The sequence below is a fragment of the Rhagoletis pomonella genome, unplaced genomic scaffold, assembly GCF_013731165.1.
Source record: "Rhagoletis pomonella isolate Grant_MI unplaced genomic scaffold, Rhpom_1.0 Rhpom_scaffold_00003, whole genome shotgun sequence".
NCBI lineage: Eukaryota > Metazoa > Arthropoda > Insecta > Diptera > Tephritidae > Rhagoletis > Rhagoletis pomonella.
The window spans coordinates 55,091,252-55,118,545 of record NW_023458557.1 but is presented as its reverse complement, the minus strand read 5'-3'; the positions used below and the strand labels follow the sequence as shown (position 1 = coordinate 55,118,545).

General features: G+C 36.1%; 2 protein-coding genes across 2 annotated transcripts in view; both read right to left on the bottom strand.

Moving 5' to 3' along the window:
* LOC118735310 (inhibin beta B chain) overlaps positions 1–27,294 on the bottom strand; it is a 166,431-nt gene that overhangs the window by 63,485 nt on the left and 75,652 nt on the right. The window lies entirely within an intron of this gene.
* On the bottom strand, positions 16,051–16,509 carry LOC118736305. The gene is made up of 2 exons (XM_036466402.1): positions 16,465–16,509; positions 16,051–16,365 (listed from the first exon to the last, which is right to left on the bottom strand). Exons 1-2 carry the CDS (start codon positions 16,468–16,470, stop codon positions 16,051–16,053), a joined length of 321 nt encoding a protein of 106 aa, XP_036322295.1. The 5' UTR covers positions 16,471–16,509.

Below are 27,294 nucleotides of genomic sequence, written 5' to 3'. Positions count from 1 at the left end.
CATCGGACCAAAGTTATAATACCATTTCATGCTCATGAAAGGTATAATAAAAAAAAATATTTTTCAAATGAAGATATTAATTATTCGCGAAAACAAAAATTAGTACAAATTTATTACAAAAAGTACAATTTTTAAGAGGATTTGATACAATATCCAAAACCTGATTTCCCAACCCTGGCGTAAGTACATATTTCGGCTTTTAATAAACCGAAGGCACAATATTTACAACCTAGTCGCAGCGTATGTACTAAAGAGCTGCATGAATGCATGAAAAACAAACCTTGAATCACTCACAAAAAATTTTAGCATGCATTCATTCACGCCGCTGGAAGAGCAAATCCCGTGCCTGGGTAACAAAAGGACAGAATCTTATGAATCAGAACAACAATAGCCGTCATCGGTTCGCTGCTTGCTATGTTTGAGTTCCGGTCGCTTAACGAAAAATTTTGCATGTGAAAGCAACAACAAAGTTAGCTAGCACGGATAGACGATAGCGAGTTTGGTTGTACCTCATTGAGTTCGTTCGTTTCATCACTCGCTAACTGATGCCGAATCGATGACGGCTAATGAGTTCGCTCAACTCATAGCATTCTCACAGGAAACGACCCTCGACATAATTCGTCAATCAAAGAGTTTGCTTGAGTTGTTGTGAATTAACTCTGTGCAAGAAGGAGGTTGTGTGAGTGAACGATGTTTGTGTGAATGAACAACTGTTAACTCAGCATTCTAGTGGCACCCCTAGACAGAAATAAATTTGAACATTACTTTTTCAAAAATGTACCGATTTCAACAGTTTTTAATTTAAAATGCTTGTAACAAATTGCTCTGTCGAATATATCCCTGTACAATTGAACTCTAATTGCCAATAATTTTTTAGAAAGCAATAAAAAATGGGTGCAAATCGTTTCAAGTTTAATTTCTAGGACAGTATACGTTTTTATACACGAGCGCACTGGTGCACATGAGTATTATGACTTTATTCGCATAGCGGTTGTTTGTAACAGCCTAAAGAATCGAGACACATATAGAAAAATGTATACATAAATGATCAGAATGAAAAGATAAATCGATTAAGCCATGTCCGTCTGTTCGCCTGTCTGTGCAGGCGATAACTCGAGCAAATTTTGAGGTTCCTACTGAAAATTGGCGAAATCGGACTGTAACCACACCCCCATCGTATATTTTTAACGGGATATGTTTTCACGCCTTGGTCGAGCACTTAATATTAATATCAGGGAACTTGTTTCTAGATATTTTCCACAATATTTCGTGGTGGGAGTAAAAAAATAGTCGCCGAAAAAGAAAACACCCTAGTGTACATCGTCGTTTAAAGTACAAAACCGCGTATCAACAAAATGCAAAACCGCGTATGTGAGGGTGCAAAAATTATTTGCTAGTGAGTAAAAACACTCATATTTCAAAATGGTTCTCTTTTTTATAAAGCAATCGCATTTCCGGCTAGTATCTTTCAGGACGAATGGATAAGGATTGAGCCAAGAGCTTGCGGGAGCAAATCCAATTTTTGGCATCAAATGTCAGTTACGCCGTTTTGAAGAATGACGACACGCGGTTTTGTACTTTAAACGACGATATAGAACAAAGAATTTGAGCAATACGAGTGAAATGTTCACAAAATTTAAAACTTTTTATTCAGTATTCAAAAATTCTAGGTATGTAGTTTTGTATCATATTAAATTTTAGTACAATAAGGTGCCAGTTTGAAGTAGCTTGACTTACCCTTGATTTTTGCCTTTTTTTTGTTGACCGTGTCAGCAATTTTCTTCCATACAAAACGTTTATATGGAAAAAATATACGAAACCTGCAACAAAAAAAAAAAATTCCCAAAAATTAACTAACTATTTCAAGCTTGCACTTATTGTACTAAAATTGAATGTGCGGGAAAAGGTTTTTTCATTAAACATTTTTATTTTTGCGAGCGCTACAATTATTTTTTTGTGACCGACAATGAAATTTTTATATGGGACCGAAAGAAGGAAATTAGTATTTTTATTTGACACACTTTTATGCTTACAAACATATATACGTTCTTCTTCATTTCGACCAAAGAGCAGTTCAGTTGAAAAATAAAATCGTGTCTCAAATGGATCGATTGAATTGAAATGAAAAGCATCATATAATACTATAATTATTTTTTTATTTTTGCTAATTCGAAGCTATTAAATAGAATTAAAGCAATTCACGTATATATTGGAAAATAAAATGTAAAACATTTCAGTGTTCTGGAACTTAAAACTATTTATAAAATAGAAACAAAAAATCGTATTTATAAACTAAGTCTTTCAGTAATTTAATAATATTTAGAAAAAGTTGAGTATCAAAATACATTAAAACTAAATAATTAAAACTCCTAAAAATAATTAATTAATTTAGATATTCGTATGTAGAAACATTATTTTGCCTACCGAAACAGGGCTAGACCCTATAACACAACGCTTTTCAGAAAGCAAATTTTTAGCACTTGAGAATATTCTCTCAGATGAGACACTACTTGCCGGTACTGCTCAGATTTTTAAACTCAACTTAAGAAGTAATGGAAATTTCAGCTTATTTAATTCCCACCACTGTAGAACATCAAAATTATCATGCACTGCTTCGTTAATATTTTCGTATAATAGTAATTCATTTTGAACACGATCAAGATTATTTGTTGGATTTAAAGGCTGAAGAAATCCTGAGAAAAGACGTTCCTTATTATTTGAAAGAGGATTCATTGGACTACTTTCATTATTGCTAAGATCTTGTTCAATAGCTAAGGCTTCTAACATGTTTTTGCAATATTGTTTAACATAATTATTTTCTCCATTTGTGAAGAGTAATCATTTGTTGGTTGGTGGGAACAAAAATAAATAAATTTTGTGAAAAATAGTTAGGTTTCTAATAACCACATCATTCAATAATGTCGTGAGTTTAAGTTTAAACGATTTTATGCTTTCTAATTCGTCATTAGTATTTGTTTCACAAATTCGTTTTAAAAAGTAAACATGCACAATAATTAAATGTAAGGTACGATACCTATCCCCTTCTAATTCTTTCGAAGACTCTTAGAAATTTTTTAAAATATGTATTATATCTGTTAAAATATTTAGATTGACGTTACTCATTCTATGATTCTCTCCTGTTTTCTGCAAAACATTTATAATTTCGATCCAATTGCTTTCCACTGATTGCAATAAATAATTTATTTATTTATTTATTCAATCATTAGTAATCTAGATTAACAAAGTTACTTACAGACTACTTAGAAATAGAAGGAGTTATACATTAAAACTCATTTCATTTAACATTGATTTGAAATCATACTTAGATATAGAAAAATCAATGGCTAGAGAATTTGAGAGAATATTGAACTCAGTCAGAACTCGAAAAATTGGAGCATTAGAAGCGTAAAGAGTTCGGACACATATTGTATAAAAAGTATCACTATTTCGGAGAGTGGTATATGGAAACAAATGCGAGGAGATATGGTGAATCAATTACACCCTTAATAATATCGAATACAAAGGTGAGCGAAAGGATAGTTCTTCTGCCTTGAATAGATTTCAGGTCAATTAGCGCACACCTGGCTTTATATGGGGGAATAGGGTCGGCGAAATTCAACGACCGCAGAGCAAAGCGTAAAACCGTTTTTTTTGTACCCGCTCGAGTCTATTAATATGGCATCTATGAGAGGGTCTCCAGATAAAAGAAGCGTATTCCAACTTAGAGCGTACCAGCGACGTGAACAGTAACTTAAGAGTATAAGCATCTGTGAAATCTGAACTAAATCGACGAATAAAAGCAAGCACTGAATATGACTTAGCAATGGTGTAATTTAGATGACTATTAAATAAAAATTTCGAGTCAAAAACTACACCTAAGTCAGTTATCTCATTAAGAGCAGATAGACGGGTACCAGCAATGCAATAAGAAGTGGGGATAACGCAACGCGATTTGGAGTAGGATAAATGAAAACACTTATGTTTAACTCAAGGCCATTGGTTCGACACCAGGATGAGACATTGTCAAGGTCTGATTGAATCTTAATGGAGTCTGAAGAATTTGAAATGGTCGAAAAAATCTTTAAATCATCAGCGTATAAAAGGAAATTAGAGTTAACAAAACAACTCGAAATGTCATTAATAAAAATGACAAATAACAGGGGGCCTAAGATGCTGCCTTGTGGAACCCCAGACGACGCTATGAAAGAGTTGGAGTGCATATTGTCGACAACGACTACACAGTTTCGATGCTGAAGATAGGATTTTATCCAAGATAAAAATAGTGAATGAAAACCCAAACTAGCTAATTTAGAAATCAAAATTGAATGGCTGACTTTGTCGAAGGCTTTTGAAAGATCTGTATATACAGTGTCGACTTGAAGGCGGTCATTGAAAGCCGTCATACAAAATTCAGAGAAAATTGCTAGATTTGTCACAGTAGACCTACCGGACATGAAACCATGCTGATTATCGGAAATTAAGCGTTTAACAGTAAAATACAACTTCTGCTTAACAATATTTTCAAATAACTTTGAAACAGTCGACAACTTGGCGATGGGCCTGTAGTTGGAATCATTGCTTTTGTCACCACTTTTAAATATAGAGCTAATGAAGGTAACTTTCCAGGCATCGATGAACTCCCACACTCAAGTGATTTATTTAATAGTAACAGAAGTGGTTTTTGCAAAGGCCAAACAATTCTTGAGAAGATAAGATGATAAGCCATCAACGTCTGTCTGCAATGAGGATTTGATTTGCAAAATGCCATCAAGAGATAATGAGAGCCTGCCAAAGTTAATTGGAGAATCTACAGTTGGAAAAAACCCCGAGAGGTGTCCGACTGTGTCACAAAATTCGAGCGGAAGAAGTCAGCAAACAGATTTGCATTACATAACTGATTATGTTCTCAGCAATAACATTATTTGAAAACGAAGACAGATGCAACCACTTCTGATTAGAAACAACATTTAATTCATTGTTGTTGTTTGAGCCACTAATTAAAGGTTTCCTAGGCTTCGAACGACTGTTTTTAGCTGTTTTCCAGTCAAAATTTTGGCTAATGGTGGCAGTATTAGTATCAGTCAGAACAGACTGTGAGGGAGCAGTAATAGAACCAAAGGAAGTGGATGTCGGAGTAGTATCAATCCATGTGTTCACAGTAACATCTATCTGGGTACATGACGATAGAGACGATGAACAGCTTTGAGTCCCGCTTTAAATAATAACTTGAGTTCCATCTAGTTACAGAAAAACTTTTCAGTGTGGTTGTTTGCGCATTGAATCCAGACTTTTTAAAATATGTTACAAGTTTTGTGAATTTTTTACATATTTCCTTAATATCTGGACACTCCTCTATTGCTTTTTCAACTATGTTGTGCAGCATATGACTGACACAAAATATGTGATCATATGTGCTGAATGCAGCTTTGGTCTGCAGCCCCTGTCTGTAACAATTATTCCCTTATCAAGACGACAATCAAACTCATTCAGCGCTGCTATTACTTTTTGTACGATTCTTTTGCCTAATCAAATAAAGGTAAATAAATGCACTTTTTAGATAACCCTGCAAAACACATTAAACTTATAGGCTTATAAATTATTACTCAGTCTTGCTTATTAGGTGTTTTTTTTCTGAAACGGCCATCAACAACCTCAGTGTTAATATGTAAATTAATAGTATTGAAAAAGGCTTGTTATTCAGTGTGCGATATATAATGCATATCATAACTATATGACAAGTTTTAAGGTAAGACCGCAGTAAGCGACGCGACACTGCAGTGGCACTGCGCGACACGGCGCGACACTTTTTGGTATATCGCACTGAAACTGCAGCGGCGCGACACTTCGCTGCAAATTTTTTAATTTATTTGTGTCAAAACCTTCAAACAAGATGGATGCCAGTGACGCTGATGTAATGCTAATGCCTTTTATTTTTATTTTCCTTGGCGAATTCTTCTCAAATATTATGTTTCTTTACATACAATTCTCTTCTTGAATGAAATAATAATAATATAATAGATTGGCGCTTACACATATGTTAGTGTTTGGCCGAGCTTCTCCTCCAACTTGTGGCGTGCGCCTTGATATTGTCACACAAAGCGGAGGGACCTACAGTTTTACGCCGACTCCGAACGGCGATTGTATTTTTATGAGAAGCTGTTTTTCATGGCAGAAATACACTCGGAGGTTTGCCATTGCCTGCCGAGGGACGACCGCTGTTAAGAAAAACCTTTTTCTAAATTTTTTGCGATGTTGCTTTGACCAGGGCTTGAACCCAGGTTCTGGTGAGTGAAAGCGCGCACTGCTTACCACTACACCACAGCGGCCGACATTGAAATGCATTGGAATATTCACTCACAATTGGAAATCCAATTACTTCAAGTTAAAAATATAGTGCGAAATGTTATGTCGTTCCGCTAGGTATACCGCACTATGCGGCACCGGAACTGCGCGTCACCTCGCGGCGCGACATTTTTGCCTAGTTGATCAACTTTGCCGCGCAGCGTCGCGTCGCGTAGCTCCGCTGCAGCGTAGTGCGGTATGCTCCATAAGAATACATGCAAAGAATATTTTGCCGCGCTGTGTAGTATCGTGTCGCGTCGCCTAGTGCGGTCGTACCTTTAACTATAAATTTGTTGTTATATTGTACGAAATTAAGAAATACAACAAAATTTCATCAAAATTTCGCAATTTTTCGGAATTTTTACAAATTGTTTGGGTGTGCAGTTTTATATCCCATTCAATACTAGTATAATAAAATGCAAATTTGAGGTGGGCACAAAATACCATCGACTTTTAATATTGTTTTTATCGTTGGTGCCACACATTTTCTTAAATACGATCGACAATTTTTTATATGGAGAAAAATGCACAACATCGCCAACAAAAAAAAAGGTACCAAAAATCAAACTTGCACTTTATTAGCCTAGAATTGAATGGGATATAGAACTGCATTTATGTATAAGATAATAAAAAGTGTGAAATTTAGTTGATACTTTGTTTATATACATATATGTATGTACATACATATATGCAAGTTAACACCGGTAAACACGTATCCGGTCAACATTCCACTTCCACCGATATTGCTGACGGTGCGTCGGCAGGTTTGAGTGTGGAAATAGCGTAGCAACAACTCTCCCACCGATAGTGATGACGATGCGTCGACCAGGTAGCGCGTGACAACAACAACATCGCTGCAGCGGAAAAGCCAACGGCAAGAGGTAAAATTGCCGAATTGCATTTTGCAAGTCACACGGCAAAACATGTGCAGCGACTGGTAGGTGGTAAGAAAGCGTCAGGTATTTAGGCGTAGTCGCCGCAATATTTTAGTTAGCAAATTCAGTTGTAATAACTCGACCGATACAAACGGCTGCTCTTGTGCAAACAAGAGAAATAAAATAACATTAAAACCCAACCAAGTGTTTTAATAATTGCTCTTGTGCAAGCAAGAGAAATGAAATAACATTAAAACCCAATCAAGTGTTTTAATAAGTGGCGCCCAACGTGGGGCCACAGTGCAGTTATTGTGTTATCCTTATAAAGGACAAATCCTGTGCGTGGCCGTGGTTCCAATCCACTCGACAATTGCCGGAAAGTTAACCACTGTATAAACAGTGAGCCGCGAGCAATTTATTACGCAACAAAACATTTTAATTACAAACGCCGTGAACATTTATGAAGTTTTTTAACAATTTGAAAAGATAAAGTTTAAAAATTAAAACACCACATAACTAGTGGGAAAAAGTGTAGAGCCAATGCTCTAAAAAATAAAGCATCCTAATCATCGTAATCCTGTCTTCCTGCTGCTGGAACACCACCTGAGTAATCATCGTGCTGCTGCCTTATCATACCTTATTTAGTGACATAGCTTATCGGGATATGGAAACTTTTATGTGAGTAGAGTGATTTTAGCAGCTAACTTTGTTTAAAAAGTTTTACTATCCTTTTTGACAATTCTGAAATAATAAATAAATTTTGTAAAGGTGGGTAACGGTTAGAAAGGGAAATCCCTGTATCCACTTAACACTTAACTGACTTAGAAAAAATTAAATATGGACGCACAAACTCTGGAAGCTCTTCTTAATACTGCCATTCGTACTGCGACCGTGCATTCCCGGAGGGAATTTCAGTCTCGGGTTGACGAACTGACAACCAGGTTAGCAAGGATCGAATCACCAGTTCGTGTTACCCAATACGAACCGGTGACTATTCAACCCGGAATACCATGTGACGAATCCTTGTACCTTGTGAAAACCTTGCCGGAATTCAAAGGCGACGCGACCCGTTATGTGTCTTGGAGACAAGCAGCTCATACTGCTTATAGAGTGTTCGAAGCATATCACGGTAGCTCAAGACACTACCAAGCGGTAGGCATAATCCGAAATAAAGTAGTAGGAGCCGCAGATAGTGTTTTAAGGCTGATTCACATAAAACTTTCTTCGCTTTGCTTCATAGTTCTTTGCTTTGACATATGAGATCGTTGTAGGCATATGCATGAGTATGCTCACATAAAAAACGTTTGAAGCAAAGCAAAGCAAAACGAAGCAAAATCTTGGACAACTCTCAACTTTTGCCCGCTTTGGCAATCAGCTGTCTACATGTATCTTTTCTCGTGCCCCTGCATTTGCATTTAATGACAAAAATAGGGTAAATAGGAGTTTTTGTTGCTATTATTAACGCATATTATTATATTCCTATCTATTTTACAGATAAAAAATATGGAGGAAAAGGAGAACGCAAAAGCTGTCAAAGCGTTTATTGTAGCATACCTTCTGCGTTTCACGCTTTGTCGTCAAAGTTTGAACTGTCAAGCAAAGCGAGGAAAGTTGTATGTGAATGGCCCTTTATCCTCTTTCAATACAGTCTTAAATTTTCACGCTATTATTTCTCGACTAGACTTTGCCTATGCGGACAAAAGACCAATTTACTTAATTGAACAGCAGTTATCGACCCTTAGACAAGGAAAATCATCAGTAGTGGAGTTCTATGATGCAGTGGAGAGAAAGTTGACTCTGATAGTCAATAAAACAATCATGACTCACGGTGAGAACACCACGCTGATTGGATCACTTAATAAGAAATATCGGGATGATGCACTTCGCGTGTTCATCTCGGGACTCAATCGCCATTTGTGCGATGTTTTCTTCTCCTCTAGACCCGCTGATCTGCCGTCAGCACTTGCCCTAGCGCAGGAACTGGAAGCGAACCAAGCCCGATCAATGTTTGCAAGTTCCTTTAACAGGCAGGCATCCCATAACTTAGATCCTTATTATTATTCACCCCAATACCGTAGAATACCTCAAGACCAACGTGGACAAACTCGAACTCAGCAAACTCCAGTACCAATGGAGATAGACATAGATCCGTCGTACTCCCACTTCAGACAGAACAGACCCCAACAACTCCACGGAAATAACGATAGGTACCGTAATCAAGGAGCTTACCCTAAGGTAACTCGTCCGGATAACATTAACACGGGCGGCATATTCAATCGCCATCAGCCTGTATCAACAGGCCTGAATAAAGAAAAATCTAAAAAAAGACAGCATGGAAGTGATCAGCTGCCCATACAAAAGGTACGGCGTATCAACAATATCACCCAAGACCAATACGAACCGGAAGATGAATACTGGAGTGATACCGGGTATGATGACTATTATCATGACACGGAACATAAGAGTGCTGAATATGACCTGGACAGACCGAAAGACGACGTTAATTTTTTAGGACTAAGTACCTCTTGCCCTATGTCGAAAGGACACTTGGGGAATAAGATTTTTAATCGACACCGGTGCTGCAAAGAGCTATGTAAAACACCTTAACGCTCTAAAGGGAATAAAACCTGTGAATAACCCTTTCACTGTCAAATCCATCCACGGTAGCGATATAATTAACAAAAAATGTACAATAAATATATTAAACAAGAATGTTGAATTCTTTGTCCTACCCAGTTTGAAGACCTTTGACGGCATTATAGGATTCGACTTATTAAAAGATGTAAATGGTAGTATTGACCTAAAGAGTGGTACGTTGAGTTATGATGGTGGAAAGGAAAAACTCTTGTACTACTACTGCTCGGACGTTAACAAACTAGTAGAAACTAAATCGGAAACAAGCAAGGACAATATTGATATCTCTACATTGCTAAAGCATCATGCTAAAGTTTTCGCTGATCAAGATGAAGCGCTGCCCTACAATACCAGCATTGTAGGTACGATAAGGACCGTGGACGATTTACCCGTCTACTCGAAAAGTTACCCATACCCCATTGCTTCTGCGGAATTTGTCAATAAGGAGATATCAGATCTGGTGCGTGACGGAATCATTAGACCATCCTGTTCCCCTTATAACAATCCAATTTGGGTTGTAGATAAGAAAGGTTTAGACGAAAAAAACAACAAGAGATCACGACTCGCAATTGACTTTAGGAAGCTAAACACCAAGACAATAAGTGATAAATACCCAATACCGGACACTTCTGCGATTTTAGCAAACATGGGAAGTGCAACATTTTTTCCACAATACACCTCAAATCAGGATTTCACGAATTCAAACTCGCAGAAAAGGATAGAGAGAAAACGGCTTTCTCGGTCAACAACGGAAAGTACGAGTTTTGTAGGCTCCCCTTTGGTCTAAAAAATGCTCCTAGCATTTTGCAGAGAGCCATTGATGATGTCCTTAGGGATGAAATTGGCAAAACGTGTCATGTTTACATAGACGATGTTATCATTTTCTCCAAAGCTGCCGAACAACACAGTAAGGACATTGATCAAATCCTGACAAAATTTTTCGATGCCAATATGCGCGTTTCCCCTGAGAACTTTTAGGAAAGTGTTTAATTTCTAGGCTTTACCGTATCAAAAGGGGAATCAAAACATGCACCAATAAAGTCAAAGACATTTTAGAATTTTCGATTCCAAAATCGTTACGAGCTTTGCGTTCATTCCTAGGATTAGCAGGATATTATCGTCGGTTTATAAAGGACTATGCCTCGATTGCAAAACCTCTAACGAAGTACCTAAGGGGGGAAAACGAAAATATAGGCGCTAATCAGTCAAAGAAAATTCAACTTAGTCTTGATGAAGAAGCACTTAACGCATTTAATAAGATTTAAAAATCCTTGCATCCGAAGACGTATTGCTTCTTTATCCTGATTACAAACAAACATTTGATCTGACTACAGATGCCTATTCTTATGCAATAGGCGCCGTTCTGTCACAGAATGGAAGACCTATCACAATGCTTTCCAGAACCCTCTCCTCAGCCGAAGAAAACTACGCTACCAACGAGAGGGAACCGCTGTCAATATTATGGGCTCTAAAAAAGCTTCGTAACTATTTGTATAGCGTAAAGAATTTGAATATTTACACCGACCATCAACCACTCACATTCGCTTTATCCGATAAAAATCCGAACGCGAAAATGAAAAGATGGCATGCCTTTGTTAAGGAATTTTCACCGCAGTTTCTTTACAAGCCTGGTAAGGAAAACTTCGTCGCGGACGCCCTCTCCCGACAACATATAAATGCATTAGAGCATGACATGGACACGGCAAGCATGGCTGCGAATAGCGAAGAGTCGCTGTCTCATGCAATTCCCACTGAAAAGAACCCCTTTAATTGTTTTCGGAATCAAATAGTCCTTGAAGAAGGAAATCACACATCACTTAGCTCGAAAATTATATTTAAATCCCGAATGAGGCACCGAATATCGTTCAATAATGTAGGAGAACTGATGAAAATTATAAAACAATGTGTCAACCCAAATGTTGTGAACGGCTTGCAGTGTGAATTGCTCATCCTGGCAAAGATTCAAGATGAACTGGTCACGGCATATCCGGCCGCCTAATTCCGTCATACCACCAAACAGGTAATAGACGTCTTCAACAAAGATGACCAGCGCGAGATTCTTCAAACCGAACATAACCGAGCTCATCGGTCACTTCGTGAAAACCAGGACAGGTCCTTGAAAGCTATTATTTCCCTGAAATATGGAAAATTTTGAGGGAAATAATTTCTAATTGCAAGATATGTCACGAGGCCAAATACCAACGCCATCCCCCAAACCCAGAAATAGGATCGACTCGTTTACCTGAATATCCGGGAGAAATCCTTCATGTCGACATTTACTCCGCCGATAAGACACGTTTCCTAACATCAATAGACAAGTTCTCAAAGTTTGCAATAGTATTTCCAATCAAATCTAGAGCCATAGTTGATGTTAAAGAATCCATATACGAACTTCTCAATTTTTACAGAAATACTAAGGTGTTGGTCTGTGACAATGAGAGATCATTGTATTCGGAAACCATTAAATCAATACTTAAAAATCACTTTGGCGTCAATATCTACACCACCCCACCCGCCCATAGTACGACTAACGGACAAGTAGAAAGATTCCACAGTACCCTTACGGAAATTGCCGGCTGTCAGAAGCTTGAGACTGGTATCTCTGACACGATTGAGCTAATTTTGCTAGCCACAACTAAGTACAACCGCACAGTTCATTCAGTAACGAAGTAAAAAGCCAATAGACGTAATACATTCAACACCGGACGAATTAATAAGGGAAATAAAAACTAGACTTACACGTATTAAGCAGAAAGATTTACAAAGACATAATGAAAATAGACAAACACGACGGTATAATCCAGGGGATAAAGTTTATTTGAAGACTAATAAAAGAATAGAAAACAAGTTTTCAAAACTTTACACCGAAGAAGTAATCCAAAAGGATCTTGGTACATTTGTTATAATTGATGAACGAAAAGTGCACATAAATAATTTAAGACACTGACCGCTCTCTCCTTTGTCGCCCTTAGGATCATTTTGCTCTCGTTAAGCTTTCGAGCCAACGCATGAATACTTGATTATACCAACTCTTACTACATCCCAATTACATCCGGAGCTGTAGCTGTTTATGAGCAGCATGGTTTTTTACTCACCAAACTAATTTGTCAGCATTCGAAGCAATAGCTGAGGAGACAGACAAACTACTGATCCAATTCCCACAATCACATATTAAACGACTACTGGAGAATGATGCTAATGAAATATTACAACTATTGGACGCAATAAAAATACACCATCGGTACGCTAGAAGTATTAACATTATGGGGGCTGCCTTGAAATACATAACAGGGACTCCAGACTCTGACGACTTTCAAATGTTCGAGACCAGAACCAATGCCCTATTAGACACAAACGAACAACAAATAGCGGTAAATTCAGCTACACAAAAGAAAATAGACGAATTGACAGTGACAGTAAATAAATTATTACAAAATGCAAAAAGCACTCAAATAGATACGGGATATCTCTTTTCTCTAGCCTCCTCCAGAAATAGAGCAGTTATAATGGAATTGGAAACCATTTTAACGTCAGTCACTCTGGGCAGGTTAAATATTGTCAACCCTATCCTGCTAAATGGTATGGATATCAATGGTTTGATAGCTGCTGAACACTCTGCAAATATTAGCATAAGTTCTTTTTGGTTGTTTGTGTTTCCTACAGGGTAGGAGTATGATGTATTGTGGAACGATTTTCCGTCATCCCTTGTCAAATTTGGTTTAGAGACAAACCGGTTTCGGCGTTGTGCCATCTTCAGTGTCATTTTTCGTTCTGAATAGTTCGTGTTTCCTTCCGCTTTTTACAACGCTTTTATCAACTTGCAATGTTGTGGCTCCAGAAACTTTCAATGTTGTGGATCCAGAAACTTTCAATGTTGTGTGTCCGACACCATAAAACCTTTGCTTTGCAAAGTTCCTATAAAAAAGTCTAGTGCATAGGGCGACATCTGTAGTGAATAGGGCGAGGTAGATGACATCTAGATGTCGCCCTATGTACTACGTTCGCTACAGCGGAAATAGACGACACGCCATTTCTTTAAAAGTTCCTATAAAAAGTCTAGTGCATGGGGCGACATCTGTAGTGAATAGGGCGAGGTAGATGACATCTAGATGTCGCCCTATGTACTACGTTCGCTACAGCGGAAATAGACGACACGCCATTTCTTTAAATAAAATTAATTGGTGCTCGTTTGTATGTACATACATATGTAAATGCATGTGTGTGCACCTTTCTATTAATATCGTTGAATTATTTTAATATCTATCGCAAAATTTTATACAGACAAGACAAAAAAGTAGAAAATAAATAATATAAAAAAAAAACTTTTTAATATACAACGCTTTTGTAAATGGACTAAAAAGTAGAAAATAATATTTCTCAGTCCCATAGAATTTGTTTTGATAACTTTTGATTTTGAAATTTTAGCAAAAGTCGTTATAACCAATTTATGAGATTGAAAATGAAAAGCGTGGGGCGCATGCAATACAAAGCATTATATTTAATTGATAATAGGCAAACTACATAACATAGACCTAAAATTTCTTCAGCGAAAGTACATATTTGAGATCGACTTTAAGCGGTCGATATTCATATATACATATGAACATATATTACCCTTCATATCAATTCAGGTGGCTGTACATGGCAGTTTGGCTGCCTTATTAATTTTCATTGGTGTACATTTAAACAGATAGTAACACGAATACATAAAAAGCGGAAGGAAACACGAACTATTCAGAACGAAAAAATGACACTGAAGATGGCACAACGCCGAAACCGGTTTGTCTCCAAATCAAATTTGACAAGGGATGACGGAAAATCATTCCACAATACATCATTAGCATAAGTGATTTATTGTCCATTTCTAAAATTAAGATATTTCAAGATACGAATTGCATTTACTTTGTTGTTAAATTTCCAAAAATAGACAGATTTTGTAATAATGTAAAGTTGCTGCCAGTGATCCATGACGGAAAAATTATCGCTCTAGAAACAGACATTATTGCTGAATGTAATGGTAAATACATTCCACTCTACAACTGCAAGGAGGCTGTGGCGGCAAACTTTTGTCAGCCTCTGAAGGAAAGCCCCTGTACGCTAAAACTACTTAACCAACACTCTGCAAAATGTAAGTCAAAATTCGCCGATAATGTTCCCGCTATTGAGGAAGTTGATAATGGCATACTGGTAATCAACGATCAACCAACATCTTTACAAACCCAGAACTTGACAAAACTAACGAAGGGAACTTTCCTTGTAACATTTGATGGAGAGATTTCGGTAAACACTACGGCTTACGTCAACTGGGCTAAAATTATTCGATCGCATCCCGAAGCTGCACGTGCGCAATATGTAAATTTCACCGAACACATTGATTTACTATCGCTACCATACTTTCACAAAGTAAATATGAGGAACCTTAAGCACATAGCGAGGCTGCATGATCTCGTTAACGCCCGTTCATTACAATCAGGGGGCGCACTTCTCTTACTCCTATTCCTAAAGCCAACGGCAAGAGGTAAAATTGCCGAATTGTATTTTGCAAGTCACACGGCAAAACATGTGCAGCAACTGGTAGGTGGTAAGAAAGCGTCAGGTATTTAGGCGTAGTCGCCGCAATATTTTAGTTAGCAAATTCAGTTGTAATAACTCGACCGATACGAACGGCTGCTCTTGTGCAAACAAGAGAAATAAAATAACATTAAAACCCAACCAAGTGTTTTAATAATTGCTCTTGTGCAAGCAAGGGAAATGAAATAACATTTAAACCCAATCAAGTGTTTTAATAAGTTGCATATACCTTTTGAGCAAATAATTACTGTTACAATATTCGAAATCCATTGATCGAAAAGCAAGCAGCTTCATGCCAATTTTTCCGCTTTTAATATAATGAAAAGTCAGGGACAAAAACGACTATTTTAAATAATTGTCGGTCCATAAATCGGATGTAAGTCCATAGGCACAGATATCCTTTAGTTCCATTTTTAAGGAATCATGCGCTATATAATATAGATTGTCTATATTTCTTGATACTGTTGTTGGATGGGGTAATAACTGATGAATATCTACGATGGGCCCACACCTAGCTCCAATTGAAAGCATTAGGTCCGTATATTCGATCAAGCCTGCGTCTTCCACCATTTTAAATGGTCTGCAATTTTTTATGACCCATTTGGTAAATTTATCAAAAACTTTTTTTTTATGTATTATGGTCAACTTGTATCTTTGACTCATCTTCCGAACGGTTCTTTAAATTTTTATAACATTTGTGTTTCACTAGATTTGACGTGCTATTCGTAAATTTGAAAGCGCTGTTACAATTTTTGCATGCCACAACATCGCTTATCACACTGCCACTATTTTCAACCTTTCCAAAAATTTTCCAAACCTTGCTTTTTCCAGTTTCAATGACAATTGTGTACTCCCCTTTTACAATCTTATCCTTAATTTTTATAAATTGTTCCCTCAGTTCAGGAATAGAGCGCCTTGACGTTGGAGATTCATCTAATGTTACCTGTTTTTGTAAGCATATGTAGAAACACAGGTGTACAATGTATTACAATATGGTAATTGTTAATGAAAAATGCACTCATATTTGCTGTCAATCACTTACATCCATTATTTTTGAGGAAATATATCTGATAACAAGTGCGCTCGGGTATAAAATGTGTGTATTGAAACAAATAGCTGCCAAAAAATTCTACTTCGCGTCATCTCCGAATTCACAAACTAAATGACAAATTCAAATATTTACTAAAATATATCGACCAAGCATCTACGGTCCGTAATATGCAGGTAAACATGTTGGTGGGAAACCCCTTTGTTTTTTCCCTTCTTTATTTGCTTGCTTAGCTGAAAACCATGAGTGCACCCATCAGTGATCGGACTTCTACCACATTGTGGTAGATCTGCCACTTTTTTGAGCATCTACCACACAAGGTCTGAAATCTACCACATATTCGCATTTTTGAGCAGTTTTATTTTTGCTCGACATAATTTTCTTAATTTTAAGAGCAAAAATTGTCCAACATTAAACACTAACAATAGGCAGAATGGGATTATAAAATAAACTGTAAAATATTAAATTTTCTCAATATTCAATTTTTCGACAGCAAACGTGGTTTTATTGTGTTAAATTGCAAAATATATGATTTATAAAAATAACTAATAGCGAAAATGTTAAAAAAAACGGCGATTTTTGTGAAAGTGTTGGCAAATTTCAGTGCATCAAAACCATCTAAAGCGTTGTTTACCTTTACTTGAGAAGTGTCAAAATCGGCAAATCCCAAGTAGCGGTTTCTGGAACGTGCCACATTTGTTCGCTACATCGTGATGTGATAAAAAGAAAAACTGGAAGCACTCCGCAAGGTTGCAGAAATCTTTCAAAATATGTTGGAAAAATATCTTGATATGGAAGGAACCGCTTTACACGTACAAGAAAAAAATTGCTCAACGCAATTTTTAGCAGCTTTAATCTTGCACTTTATTATACTAAAATTATTTTATTTTTAAATTCTAATTAAAATGTTTGCAATTTATCTGAAACCTTGCAGAATATTTTTAATTTTTATACAAAGTTTGATCCAAAACCTGAGGTCTACCACATTTTTTTGAAATCTACCACATTTTTTTCCACATTCTACCACACACATTTTTTTTGAAGTCCGATCACATCCGTGTTAATAGAATTCGAGGAACAATGAATTCACATAACAATGAGTGTTGACCACTTATTGCTCCCACTGCTTAACGATCGGCACAACTGGTTGGTGGTGAGAGTGTGAGTTTCGTTTGCGTATGGGATGAATTAACAAGCTTACCTGTTAGTGAAAGACAAGACCAGTTTCAACACAACACAACAGCGGCGCTAGACTCGAGTTATGAGATGAATTCATGAATTCTGTGGTGCATTCATAACATGAGTTGATTCTTGCAACCCTTTAGTATGAACATATGTAAATACATACATACGTACACACCGTCTTGAAAAGAGTCACAACTCAAAATAATACGTTCGCCAGAAAATGCGAAAAGTTATTTCGTTGCTCATGCTAATCATATGGGCAAGGGAGACTTTACCTTAGGTTTTTGATGTGTATACATCTTTGGTTTCGGTAGGGGTAAAATTTGCGAAGCTGTAACGCATATCCCAGCACAAAATTTCGAAGGGCTTAGCATGTGTATTTCAGCATAAATGTTTATTTTCATTAGAAACACCCTGTGTTTGCTTGCCAAATGGTTGCATACATTTAGGCATATGCATAGTAAGAGGAAATGCGCTACAATTGATTATTACTTCCGATTATTTAAACTCCGCACATGCATACGGCCTTGTACCTATGTATGTACATATATACAGTCATGTGAAAAAAATAGGGGCACTTTCATTAAAATATTTGAAAATCCTACTTCGCCTCAATTTTTAAAAATTGGTCCGAAATAACGTAATAATTTCCTGCTGCGATGTCGTGGAAGCTAAGAACCGTTATCGAAGCGGAAATATTTTGCGTCGTTTTATAATTATTGATCATTTCGTGAAGTGAGTTCGTTTTGGCGTGTGCGAAATAATAGGGACGCGGACCTCTAAATACAAATTTCTTTGAAATAGTGTGGATTTTAAAGATTATAAACAACGAAAGGTATTATATATAAAATGAAATTTAATTATATACTAAACCACTAATCATACACTACAATTTAGTCACTCAAAATGGGCAGAAGAAAGCACTGCACTTTTCAGCTTAGAGAACAAATAAAACACCTTCGAAATAAAGGGTTTTCGTACCGGAAAATAGCCGAGACGTTGAAATGTTAAAAAAGAATGGTGGAAAATGCAATAAAATATAAGCCAAAAGTGGAAACACGTGGACGGAAAACAAAAATATCTGCAGTTCTTGAAAGAAATATAGAGAAGTTTGTGAAAAAGAACCCCTTTGTATCTTCAAATGATATAAAAAATGAATTTTCTTTGGACGTGGACTGTTCCACCATTCGCAAAAGACTTATAAACAAAAATTTAAAATTAAAAAGGCCGAGGAAAGTACCTATTCTGTCAAAACAAAATGTTGCTAAAAGGCTACTTTTTGCTAACGAGCATATCAATTGGTCAGTGAAGAAATGGCGCAATATCCTGTGGTCGGATGAGACTAAATCTAATCTGTTTTATTCTGACTGCGGTACACAACATGTTCGTAGGCCAGTTAACACCGCTTTCAAACCGCAATATACAGTTAAAACCTTTAAACACGGAGGAGGGTCAATTATGGTTTGGGGATGTTTTTCCTACCAAGGTGTTGGTCCGATATGTCGAATTGAGGAGACAATGACAGCAGCAACTTATTGCAGAATTTTAAGTGAGGTTATGTTACCTTATGCTGAGGATAATATGCCGCTTCGATGGGTGTTTCAGCAAGACAACGACCCGAAGCACACATCGAAGCTGGCAAAGAAATGGTTTTCGGATAACAACATAAACACACTAAGCTGGCCTGCTCAATCGCCAGATTTAAATCCTATCGAGAATTTGTGGCAATATGTGAAAGTAGCGTTGAGGGGTAAAAAATCAACCAATAAAGATGCACTCTGGTTACTGGTGAAGGAAGCATGGGAAGCTATTCCCCCGGCCATATGCCAAAAATTGGTCGACTCTATGCCTCGCCGCTGTGCGGCTGTTATACAAAGTAAAGGCTATGCAACGAAATATTAAATAATCAGATAACCTTAATAATTAAATAACTTAAAAAAATGCTACAAAACTTAATGATAAAACTTTGAACTTTGTAAATGTCCCTATTTTTTTTTCACAGCATAATTTGAGTTTAGATATTGAAATATTTTGTATTTTTTCTTTTTGCATAGAATTTGAGCCTATTCTTTTATTATTTTATAGTAGAACATTGGCCGATTTCAAAATAAAAATACTACTCGGAAATAATTTAAAATATTGGTTTTCTTTGTATTTCTACAAAAAAACACTATGTGTCCCTATTATTTTTCACATGACTGTATGTATGGACTCATTTGTTGCAACTGAGCATGAATCACGTAACTAGTGTTGTTCCGATACGACCTTGTACTCGATACCTGTACTCTTTAAAAATATTGAAGAAAAGTATCGATGCCACAAATGTATCGGAGAGAAGTACTCGATACATAAAAAGAATCGGTTCGAGTACTCTCCGACCAAAACTTACCAAAAAAGTAGCCACAAGTTTGTATATTGCAAAATTTTAATAATTGACTAGTACGGGAAAGCAGGGATTGACACTTTTTTTATTAGCCAACTTAACGTGGTGCAAAACAGACATTGGCAAAGGGTGCTGTTTTTGTGACTTTAAGCCTACTCTCGTTAAAAACGGAGGATGAACCAACACCACCGCAAAGCGTGCTGTCTTGCAAATACAGCCACCACAAGTGAACGATGCTTATAACAGCTCATACTGATATTGACTTCGGCAAATCTGTACTCCGAATGATCGTGCACGAAACCAGCAACCGCCGTATTTGATCGACAGCCATAAGCACGATACTGCATTTGGACGGTTGCCGAAAGCATGACAGCTTATGTGAAAGACTGGCAAGATGCCGCAGTTAGCTAACTTGATTTGTTGCAGAAGTCAAACCGCCGCCTTTGGTTTGTTGCTGAAGGCGCGTTTGACGTGTTGCCGAAGTGATGATACTGTAGTTCAAAAACATTCAAAGACACTCGCTTGTTTGAAATGAAGCATTGATATGTACATACATACATACATACTTACGTACGTATGCATATTCACAACTAGCCTACATACATGTATGTATGTATATTAGGGTGCTTTTTTTTCGGCGACTATTTTTTTTTTTACTTCCACCTCGAAACTTTGTGGGAAATATCTAAAATACATACCCATTTAACTAGAGAATAAAGAAAATTTGCAGTTTTATATATTTTTGTCTTTATTTATAGTTACAGTTGTGTTGGAAAAAATAAAGGAAAATACGGTATTATCTTGTAATTATTTGTTAAAATTTTTATAATAAGAATGCAAAAACAATAAGGTGTCGACTGCCTTTGGCACTAATCTGCTTCGCTTCTCCGTTATAATATTGCCAGCCATAGAAAATACTCGCTCAGCCGCTGCAGTGCTAGCTGGAATCGAATGGATTTGAAGAGCTAATTCTGATAAATGAGGATAGTTTTTTGAATTATCCCTCCACCATACAAATAAATCAACATTTTCCGTCATTTTAACTATTCCCTGGCTATACCTTTCAACTTCTTCTTCAGGAGTTTCTGGTCTTGCCATCGCTGATTGATTTAATAAATTTGAAAAAAAGAACTGAACATCTCCATTGGCTGGTGATGATGTAGTCATATTAGTTTGCGCCAAAAAGCGTGTTGAATTGTTAGATGGAGTAGATGAATTTCGTAGAACTAGAACAGACGAGTGTGGTCCTGGGCTTTCGGGATCAGAAGGGATATTACCCAATAGTGGTGATTGCAATGGATCTGCTGTAGTATTTTCCAATTCATGAATGCGACATATACAAAAATCTTTAATATCGGAAAGTTCGTTCCGTTGCATATTTGCAGCTGGCGGGTATAAAAAGAATGCAGCCTTATTCCACAAAGTTAAATTTTTTTGCCCAAATACCGCTTATGTTATGAAAAATTTTTTCTTTCAAAACTGTAATGGGCACAATATCTTCATTGTTAGGCACACAGAGGATTTGAATTTTTAAAATGGAAGGCAGAACAAAACACAATGATGGAGAGCTGGAATTTTGCAATTTTTTAAAAACAATTTCAATGTTGCTACAGAGTTCAACCAAGACTTTGAGTGTGGAAATATTTATATGAAGAAGACGTTGCCTTCCTTCATTGTCAGTTAGTAGTTCCTTTATAGTAAGCCAATTATCTACGATAGATTTCAGCATGACATAATTAGAGTTCCACCTTGTTGGACAAGGGCTCTTTAGGGAAGTTGAAAGTCTGTGTTGCAAGTTTGCTTTTTTTAAATATTTCACTATTTTCTTGCACGACTCTAGTATTTCAGTGAGTTCGGTTGTTTCGTCAAACGACTTATCTAACACGTTAGATGATAAATGGCTACTGCAACTAAAGCGTGTGTAGTGCTCCAAATCTTTTACTATATTTGAACCTCTATCTGTTACGAATTTTATGGCATCTAGATTTTGCACACCGAACTCACCAAACACCTATTTCAACTTCTTTAAAATATTGTCACCGGTTGATCTCTCAAAATCCATTGACTTCAATCCTAAAGTGATATCAACAAGTTTAAAATCGTGGTGGTAGTGCAACGTGACACCTAAAAAATTTCTTTTAACATAGTTGTCTGACCACATATCTATCGTTGCAGATGCGCAACCACTTTTCACAACTTCGCTTATTTCACTTCCAATCTTTTTCTTTGTTTCATCAGCTGACTTTTGGACCTTGCGCGAAATTGTCGTTGGATCAGGTAACAAGTTTTTTATACCTACATGTTCACCATAGGTTGCACCTATCTTAATAAAAAACTTCACTAGTTTTAGGAAGCCCGAGCCACTGATAGCAGAAAAGGGCCTACAATCTTCAGTAACCCATTCTGCGCACGCATCAGTAGCTTTTTTTTGTCATCTTCTGTGACAGTTTTTAAAACATCTGCGTTTTTAAGGGCTAGACAACAAGAATGCCGATTCAGATTGGATGAGCAACTTTTGCTGTATTTAAGAACTTTGCTGCACATGCGGCAGCACACCACCCCTTCTAATATGGTTCCATCTGTTTTCAAAACTTCTGACAATATATTCCAAATGAAGCTTTTGCCCTTACGTTGCAGTGACAAGGTGTAAACGCCATTATCAATTTGTTCAGTAACAAAAGCTTTTGTATCGGCCATTATGCCAAATCTATTGAAAACACACATATGTACAAACACATAAAACATATTAGCGAATTTACGTACTTTTCGTAAATACATATGTACATACATACAATACACAGTAATATTTATATTAAAATAATAAAGCTGTAGGGCTTTTATCACATATATGTACATGTATTAAATAAAATAAAGTTACTTACTATGTATCGAGTTACAAAATTATGTTATATTAAACTCCTATGTAACCAAATTTTTCAATTCCGAGTGAAACAACCGAGCACAACACGATTACTGTTCCTGATTGTTTCTACGATACTATAAATTACCCTTTTCTACATACACTCGTCGTACATTCAGCAACAAATCAAAAGGCAAGACATCGTGTTAATACTGTAGTTCAAAAACATTTAAAGACAATTGCTTGTTTGAAATGAAGCATTGATATGTACATACATACATACGTACGTATGCACATTCCTCACAACTAGCCAGCAGTGAGCAATGCAATTGAATGGTAGACGCGCTATAAATACATACATACATGCATACGAGGCGATAAATTACCCTTTACCACATTCGTCGTCATTTCAGCAACAAGTCAGATGATTTTCAGCAACAAGTCAGATGATTTTCAGCAACAAGTCAGATGATTTTCAGCAACAAGTCAAATGGCTTTCAGCAACAAGTCAGATGATTTTCAGCAACAAGTCAAACGACTTCTGCAACAAATGATGACTCTCATGTTTTCGGAGCCGTTCAACTGCCACGTTTGCTGGTTTCGTGCACGATCACGAGTACAGATTTGCCGAAGTGAATATCAGTATGAGCAGTTATAAGCATCGTTCACTTGTGGTGCCTGTATTTGCAAGACAGCACGCAATGCGCTCGTGTTCAGTCATCCTCTAATTTCGTTTAGGTATCGATACTACTAAGCCAACGCCGCACAGTGGTTCGGATAGCAGATCTAGCTGGACGAAAGTCTAAATATTTTTTGTTTTTAAAATACTTAATGGTACTCGGAATACATTCCTGACAATACATTCAAACAGAAATTGCATTTATTAAAGAATTAAACAAATGGAAACAAAAAAAAAAGGTCAGTCAACGCCGCCTATTTGAGAACTCTATTCTAAAAGCTGAAATTTAACTTAAAAGATTGCTAATTGCACTCACAAATATTTGCATAATTGCAAATTGACTTTATAAACAAAAAACTACACTTATTCCGCTATAGATTCAGAGGTCATAACGCAATTTATGTCCACATTGGTATAAGCAAATTTAGTCCGAAAAATCGTCGATTTGATTAATTAAAAAAATAAATTAAAGAGTAGGAAAAGTAAAGGCCGCCGAAGGCCGTTATAAAACCACTTGCATATTATTCTTAACACCTTCGCAAATGCAGAGGGTAAGTTCGATAACCAAATCTAACCAATTGGCTTAGATATTTACATTTTAGTGACGGTATGTCAAATCTCAAAAAATAAAAAATAAAAAAAAATAATGAAGCACAATTAACAAACATTGACGTTGAAGACGAAAGTCTAGAATAATACATATTCTAGTGCTTATCATAACTATACGACACCCACATAATGACAAGTTTTGACAACTTATTTTATTACTATTTAATCTTAATTATTTTTTCATAAAAATGTACTATGCTCTTTAACAAAACACATATCAATCCAAGTTTCAAACTTTGTGCAATATTTGAAAAAAACAACAAACTTTCGCAGTTTTGTAGCCCATTAAATTTTAGTAAAATTAAGTGCAAGTTTAAAGTACCTAGGGCTTTTCGTTGATTTTTGGCATTTTTTTTTGGTTGACGATATCAGTCATTTTCTGCCATACGAAGTATGTTCGATGATTTTTTTATATGGAGAATATGAGCAACACCTTCAACAAAAAAAAAATCCAAAAATCTTTTTGTTTTACTAGAACTGAATGGGCAATAAAACTGCATACTCAATATCTTTCTAAGAAACCTAATTAAAGGCATCGACATTTTTTCGAAAGTTTATTGAGTTTTTTTTTTCAAATATTGCACATTTTTGACAAAGAACAAACGACATTTTTATGAAAAAAGTAATTAAGATTAAATAATAATAAAATAAATAGTCAAAACTTGTCGATATGTGGGTGTCGCATAGTTATGATACGGACTGTTTTTATTAAAGAATTAGCTGTTCTATAAAATTATTTTAAAATGTATTTGTTATTGGGAACTGAAAATAAAAATAAAAATATAAAGCGAAATATTTTTAACAAATTTGTAATCGTTTTAAGTACAAACAAAAAATTTTCATATGTTAAGATTTTTTAAATATTTCGCTTGCCATGTTGGCGTTTTGAATTTTTGGTAAATGACTTTAGATTCGTAATCAGCAACCCAAAAACCCCCCAGATACCCAGTTTCATAGAAATCTACCGATTTTTTTTAATTTTCGTCCGCCATATTGGATCCGCCATTTTGAATTTTTGGTAAATGACTTTAGATATGTAATCAGCGACCCAAAAATCCCCTAGGTAAGAAGTGGTGTAAAGATCCATCAACGAGTATTTGTTTAAATAGGTTCGTCCAGCTAGATTTGCGATCCGAACCACTGTGCGCCGCTGCTCAGTCATACAAAGCAGCGGTATTGAATGAGTATGAACAGTTGACGATCAACCAATGCCATTCCCTGGTGCAAAAACCACAGCAGCATGATTCATATATTGTCAGAACCGAAGTTCAGAATTTTTGGAAAAGCAAGTAATTCTTTAATCACGTACTCGATACCCACCTAAGTACTTGCGGGAAGGATTCGAGTAAAAAAGGACTCAGTACTTGAAGAAAGTATCGAGTAATTACTTGTAGTTACTCGTATCGGAACAACACTACACGTAACTTTGAAACGATAGTCGTTCAAACGATACTGACAAAACGATGTTGTCAAAACACTGATTTATGCATTTGTGTTGCGGTTACGTGTTAATAGCCGTCATCGATTCGCCACTTCGCTGCTTGCTATGTTTGAGTTCCGGTCGCTTAACGAAAAATTTTGCATGTGAAAGCAACAACAAAGTTAGCTAGCACGGATAGACGATAGCGAGTTTGGTTGTACCTCATTGTATTCGTTCGTTTCATCACCCGATAACTGTTGGCGAATCGATGACGGCTACAGTTACTGTTACGTGAAGCAAAACTGGAATCGAGTTGACGATATCCCACAAACGATCAAACAATTTTTGATTTTTATGAAGCAAGACAATCTCGACACGATATCGTTCAGATGAATGTCGTCATACGTGATTCATGCCCTGGTTTTGATATTCGTAGATGGTTTTAGGCATAGGTTTAGTAGTCTATTTTGGTAAATTTAGGAGTATATACAAATAGAAATGCTCAAACTATAAGCTCAAAAACAATAAGGGATGCGGTGTTTCCAAGATATTTTAACGCCCTTGAGTCACAAGTATATACAAGTATATTTTATCAATCATACCGATAATTTCATGTATTAAAATAATTAAAAATGAAAATGAATAAAAAAATTAAATCAGAAAAATGAATAAAATTAAGCGAAATTAATGTTTAATTTCTAACCTAACCTACATTTGTATGTATGTAACTGAATCGCTTAATAACAGCTTTACATATAAAAAGATTATCATAATTTTCGAGCTTAACTCCCTAATCTGTTATTAGAAAAAGAGATTAATTAAAAATATCTCAGATTAAACCGATAACTTTTTGGTGTCCAACTTAGTTTTATCGATTATACTTGCGAAGAAGAGGAGGAATGTCAAATATTAAAGTAAACAAAAATTGATGCTAGTAAGGAAAATAAGTTTGTAAAGGTATTTTTAATAAAATATTAAGTTATAAATATATTTAAATGGCCTAATATGTGCTGCAAAAAAAGTGACCACGGTGGCACAGAGAAGAAGTTTAACTTTTCCTCGAGTTGTGTGAATAACAAGCACAACCAATTTGACAGCTACCGAGCTTTGATTGAGATTATATTTATATGTAAACGTACTTTTATGCTTTGCCGTTCGCATATGTATACACATCAAATTTCATGAGTACCTAGTACTCACGCCTTTTTATAACAAATTATAACCAAAATTTGCTCCAGATCTTGCTTATAGGTAAATAAATGCTCTGTGTACATTTTTAGCGCATAATTTCAAAAATGACAAATTTTGAGTTGTGACTCTTTTGAAGACGGTGTGCGATATGTTGATTTCAGTTAATGTGGATTTTTTAGTAATCTATGTATGTATGTCTATACATATTATATATGAACATACATATATGTGTGAACACATGTATGCATAATACGCGAAAACTTTTTGAAGTGCAACAACACTTAGAAAAAGACCAATCCAAGAATAAAAGTAAAGGTGAGTACGTACATAGATATAGAAAAGGATAAAGGTAAAGGTAAATATAAAACCAAAAACAAAGTTGCGTAAAGACAAAGGCAAAAATGAAGACCAAGTTAAATTAATCACTTTACTTATAAAAGGGCAAACATGAAGGGGAATATGTATATGAAGAATATGATAAACAAAAAAATAAAAAC